This window comes from Tupaia chinensis, unplaced genomic scaffold (genome assembly GCF_000334495.1).
Source record: "Tupaia chinensis unplaced genomic scaffold, TupChi_1.0 Scaffold000091_1, whole genome shotgun sequence".
Classification (NCBI taxonomy): domain Eukaryota; kingdom Metazoa; phylum Chordata; class Mammalia; order Scandentia; family Tupaiidae; genus Tupaia; species Tupaia belangeri.
In genome coordinates this window covers 1,576,929-1,582,928 of record NW_006159553.1, presented here as the reverse complement: position 1 = coordinate 1,582,928, position 6,000 = coordinate 1,576,929, and the positions used below count along the sequence as shown (strand labels likewise).

Genomic DNA, 6,000 nt, shown 5'->3' with positions numbered 1-6,000 from the left:
AGGACCTGCTGCGGGCGCCAGCCTCCGGTCGCACCTGCCTGCCTGGACCGGCGTCCGGCTGCAAGGCAGGGGTGGGAATCCCTTGCCCTGTTAGTCGGCTAGTGAGATCTAGAGAGGCTCCCCGCCAGTGAGAGCACCAACTTCGGAGTCTGTGTACCGGATCCAACTTCCGTGGGCCGTTTAATCACCCCTCTTTGCCATCTTGCCCTCTCACTTCTTTTTGGGGAGGGGGGATGGGTGGCTTTCTTCCAGCTGGTGTTTGCCAGGTGATGCTCATTTCGAGTGGTCCAGTCCTTTGGGAGTTACTCAGGTGCTACCCAGTGGTGTTTTCCTGGAGCCTGGGAGACTTGGTGCCCCGCACTGTGCGACCCTGGGGCCTCCTCCCGTGCTGCACTCCGCAGTTGGGTGCTGGCAGTTTCGGCCAGGGCGCTTTTCCTACCTTTCCCCCTCTTTTCTTTACTGTTATAGCGCGGTGCTCCCTCGGCCACAGCCCCGTGTGTGCATGTGCGTGTGCGTGCGTGTGGACTGGGACTCGGAGGTTCCACTGCTTCCTGTGCCCTTTCCCCCTGTAGGGTGAAGCTCTGGGCCTCGGCTTTTGGCGGGGAGATAAAATCCATCGCGGCCAAGTACTCGGGCTCCCAGCTTCTGCAAAAGGTAAGGTTTTTGTGGTGGCAGGAAGTGATGCTTTTTCCCAGCACAGAAAATGGAGGCAGATTTAGTTTTCCAAACAAACGTGAGCCCCAAGCAGCATCAGTTATCAGAGGCGTCTCTGATCCCCCGGGTTCTTGGCATGGTGCTGTGCAGTGACTTCTTCCCACCAACCAGTTATTTTTAGATGACACTTGATTCTCAACACAAAGCGGAGCAGGATACTCACTTGCACTGTCCTGGCTGGGGCTGGGAAACAGTGTTTTTGCTTGGCTCTCTTCTCAGCGCCGGTATTGCTGTTTCAGTGTGAGAGCAGACAGATGCTGCTGGGGCCAGAAAAGGCCAACTTCCTCCACTGGGCAGACTCGGTGCCTGTTCCCCGGTGCCTTCCACCTTGCATTTGGAGGAGTGGGGTTCAGAGTATCCGAGGAGGATGTTGCTCCGTTGCTGGTCATCCCTGCAGCCTTACAGCCCCGTTATTCCCCAATCATCGAGACCCAGGGCTGGGATGCATTACATCATTACAGATAAGGAGAATGAATGTGGTTATCTTTCCACTCAGCTGCACTGCCGGGTAATAACCCACGAGAGTAGTCCACAAACTTAAGAAATTGGTCTGTGTCCATATAATTCTAGAGAGTAATGAGAATGGAAAATTGATTATTAGGCTCTTATCAGAAGCGTGCATCAATTTTCATTCAAACGGGCGGCATTATGCTTAAAATTACACGGTGAGATGTATGGTTCTTCGTCCTCCCCTCCAAGAAATAAAAAGAGCGGGCCAGGGAAGAAGAGAATAGAGGGGTTAAAAAGAATTTCGACTTAGCAAATCAACAAGATTGATCCCAATATGCTTTCAACAGTAGAAAATGAAATTGGCCTTTAGGGAATAATTCTCTGAAAATGGGTACAAACAGCTTAAATTGTTAAGTTAACTTTTAAGCATTTTTAAAATGTGCTTTTTGGGCCAATGTGCCATATGTGTTCTGCATGCTGCCTGGTAACCAAGTACGTATTTTATTTATGGCATTCCACTTCAGAGAGTAGCATTTTTTGGGGACAGTATATGAAACAGTCTGTCACATGAAATCCAAATAATCGTAATGAAGCATCAGACCCCAGTGGAATGACAGGAATTATCCTGGCTTAAAAATTGCCAATATCCATATTTCCTTGAGATGACTTGAAAGATTGTTTGTTCAATTCCGTTGGAAAGAGTTCATTTCTAATAGGGATTAGATAAGAACTTGGGGCTATGATGAACATTTATAATTTATATACCCATGTCCCACCTCAGAGCTTAATTTTCCTCACATTCTTTTAACCCAGACCACCCTGGGCTCTGCTTTGGCACAGTGCCAGCTCGTCAGATGGGTTATGTGAAGAATTCTGGACTGTGGTCGTGCCTGTGTATTTCCCTTATGCTTTTAAAGAAGAGAACGTTTTGTATAACTTTAAGGAAATATTTCTCATTGCATGTTGCAGTTGTAGCAACTCTGAAAGAATCCCTTCCGAACCCGTGAATGTATTTTTGGTTGTGCTTACATATCTTGTATCTCACATTTGATAGGCGCACATGAATATGTGTTTGCCTTCTCTCTGAAGTTAACACACACACACACACACACGTATACACAAACACATTGCACAAAACCCCATCAACTCTATTATGGGTTGCTGTATAACAGCAAATTGGAAACAGCGAAAATGCTTCTCTTACCTTCTCATCAGCACCCTTTCTGAGACGGAATTCACTAGCCTTGCTTTGCGTTTGTCATGTTTGCAGCTTGACAATTGTGTAATTATTTCCAGCTGTTTATGGCTTTGTTGTCATTTCTTCCTGCTGCCTGGCATTCTGCAATCTGATGTGAGGGGAAGGTGAGGTATTACTTGGTGTTAGGGTCCAGGGTGGGTATCTGCTCTAGTGCTTGGATTGCAGTTGTCTGCCGTGTGTGTGTCGGGGGTCCTCAGATACCCCCGCATTTGGGTTGCTTGGCAAAGACTTTCAGGAGTGATCAGAAAGGCATGCCAGACAACTTGGAGAGCATTTTGATAGGTATCTTTTGGCCATTTTGGTCCATTCCCTGCCTCCCTCAATGTGACTATATTTTGTAAATTATCAAAGAACATTGGTTTAGAGAGTCTCGAGTAAGACTGGGAAAAGATCTGAGGAGTTCAGCTCCTTTTAAACATCATTTTGAAAAGCAAGGGGACAGTTGTCTCTCTCTATTCTTTTCAAGTTTTGGGCCATTTGCATCAGGGCTATGACACCTCTAAGTCAAAACTCTGTATGTGGCTAACCATTATGTCACTGTATCTTAACAATTCAGATGGCTTTGAAAATGCGCAACTTGAGTACTTGCTGGAAAATGTGTTAACATTGTATGAAGGGGACCCAGGTGACAATGCTGTGTTGCATAAGAGACTGTAATTACACTTTAAAGGGATGGACTTTTCAACTTGATATTTAGTTAAGCAAAGTACACTGTATACCATTGTATAATTTTGCGTACTTTATGTAGTTTTCCCTAATTCACCCTTCCTGCTGTGAATCAATGTACTATGTTCATTTTTAGAATGAGTATTTAGTAATATTTGCACTAAGGCCTAAACTTTACAAAGTAGTTATTGTGAATGTAAGTTAAATCATAATTGGCCATCTATTTTAAGGTGTTTGGAGACTGGGAAAACTGCCATTTTTGTAACATGTTTTTATTCGGTAATATAATTTGAGGTAAACTATTATTACTGACTCGGTCAATGTAAACATGAACATTTCACAATGTATCTCCTTGTCACGGCTTCAGTTTCTGGGTTCGATACCACAGCTTACATTATTTCAGCTTATGATAATATATTAGATATTCAATGCCAGGCTTTCTCTCCCCCCCTTTTCCCCCCTTCTTTTTGTCTTTGCTGAGGACAGGAATAGCAACCTATTAGTTCCCTATAAAGAGGATATTTTGGAACTTATAAAATGCACTGAGCCATGTTTTAGCCAAGTTGTGTTTTCGGTATAGAATGGAAGATTGTGTGGCTTTTGTGTCAGAGTTGAGTTCATCTGGGAAGCATTACGGTTGCTGGAGAATCGTGGGCCGTGAAAGTCCAGGCTGGAGTGTCTGGGTAGCCTTCCTTAGCTGGCGGATACTGCGAGGCTCTCTATTCACTTCAACTTGCCATTAACTTTCCTGTTTGATATATTCTTGCCCGTATTTAGCTGTCCGTATCTCACTTCACTTTTCCCAGCGGGTGTGCTTTGTTTGGGTTCTTCTGGGGAGGTATAGTTTTATTACCTTTGTATTTGGGACTCAGTGAGAAGCATCCATGCAGGTCTAGGAACCTAGGTTGTTAAACCCATGGGTGCCAGACTTCTAACATTCACAATAAAAGACATTAAACGGTGTGATTCTCATTTCATCCTCCCTAGGGAGAACTTGGTGAGAGCTGGGGTTTTCATTCTATTTAGACCCGCATTCAGGGACTGAGTGTTCACGGGAATGAAGGGTTCCGATTACATTTTCTAGAATCGCGATGATAAATACACAGCGGAAATGCAGGTAATGCGTATCTCCACCATTAACGCTGGAAAGGAGTTGACATGTACCTCGGACGCCTCGTGCAGCACTTACCAAGCACACCTTTCTTGGGAGCTCGGCTCGGCCAGGTTTTTGCGTTATCAACTCTTTATTGAGAGGGTGGCTTTCCTGCATACACTCGATGTCTCTTTCCACAGGACAGAGTCAGCAAAGTCAAAGGTTGGTTCGTCAAGCCACGTTTATAATTATGACTTTTCATCAATGTGGAAATCGATGAACTTCTAAATAATTAAATAGGAGTATTCACTTATCAGGGATTGGGTAGCAGTGCAGTGCTGCCTCTAAGTCTGTCACTCCATGGGTTGCTTTTGTGGGGGAGGCGCCGTTTCACTGCACATCCGTGTTGAATAAACACGGCTACTCGCCACCAGAAAGACAAATGCATTCACCCTGTGCCACCCATGCCTTGATGCAAGGCATCACTTACCATTGCTGGCCGTATCCTCAGCAGCTTATTTGTAAGAGTCTTGAAATCTCTGAAATGACAGTTTTCCACCTTTCGGGGCAGTTTACCAGCCTCATTAGCCCAATCACCAGGACATTAGCAGAGCCGGGTAAACCAACCAGCGTTGGTTTCGTGCCTCTCCCGCAGAAATCGAGCTGCACTTGTGAGCTGACACGTGGTCATTTGCTGAGTTGTTGAGCCTTTTTTTGTTCATAGTTTCTTTTTATTTTTTTCTTCCTTAACATTTCTTTTCTGCCAGATCTGTTCCTCCTCTCATTAGGAACTGCTGCGGCTGTTGCTCACGCCTTTGACAGATGCTAGTCCCAATGCAGGGAATGTGAAGATCCAGGGATGGCTTTCTGACGGGAGGCCAACTTCAGGTGTTCCATTTGAATGTGGTTGTAGTTTCGTGGATTAGTATGGTGATCTGAAGTTGATTTCAGTAAATGAATTCATGGCTTCTAACACTGGTGTGATTGTAGGCAAACATAAGAAGCCCAGACCACCTAGTAACTCTGAAATCCATGGGGCATGGGCAAGCACGATTAGTGTTTCCAGTTTTCCATGAAGACAGAGCCATGTGTCAGGGTGGACAAAGGCAAGAGAAACGAGAGACCATTACCCCAGCACCTGTGGCCTTTCGGGGCGGTGCATTTCCTTGCAGTTGGAAGCATGTGTTCAAGGAATTACAAGTTTGGGATTTTAGCCCTTTTCAGCCTTTGATTGGCATTTAGTGCTCCCACTTATGTCGATCAATAAATGACTGGCGTATTGGGCTTCCTTAAAGCAGTGTGCATTCTCATGCGGGAGCCTTTGTTTCAGGTCTGTCACCAATCTAGATTTGCCACCAGAGAGGCCAACAAATGGACTTATTTTTTTTTTTTTTTGGAGAGATTTTTCACTGTAGAGCGCGTGCGCTCGCCAGACAGATAGAGACATAGAGACAGAAAGCGAGAAATCACCCCCCAGGGGGGATGGTCACGCCGCAGTCCCTTCTCCTCCATTCTCCTCTTGGGATCTTGGGCACACACGCACACGTGCCCGGCGTGAGTTTTTTAAGCCACTGGGTCCGGGACACGAACTGCGGTCGACTACGTGGGAGTCCAGTGACATAGCCATTACGCTAACTGCTGGTTCCCAACAAATGGACTTTTTGTCTGTATCTCAGGACACATCCTGTCAGCAGGAGGGATGTTTATTTCAGGGGTTCCCCCCATCCTTTGTAGTCACAGAGCTTGTCGAAAAGCTGCTTCAGTTGAGACTTATAGCACCTTCCAGACAGAATTTTAGCAGATTGTGTATTACAGGGGA

General features: G+C 45.6%; 1 protein-coding gene across 1 annotated transcript in view; it reads left to right on the top strand.

The window, feature by feature from the left end:
- The window catches only part of CACNA2D3 (calcium voltage-gated channel auxiliary subunit alpha2delta 3), a 931,343-nt gene that overhangs the window by 2,165 nt on the left and 923,178 nt on the right, over nucleotides 1-6,000 (top strand). Inside the window, exon 4 of the mRNA XM_006143064.2 lies at nucleotides 469-654. Coding sequence (XP_006143126.1) covers nucleotides 469-654 — 186 coding nt within the window. The remainder of the gene's footprint in view (nucleotides 1-468; nucleotides 655-6,000) is intronic.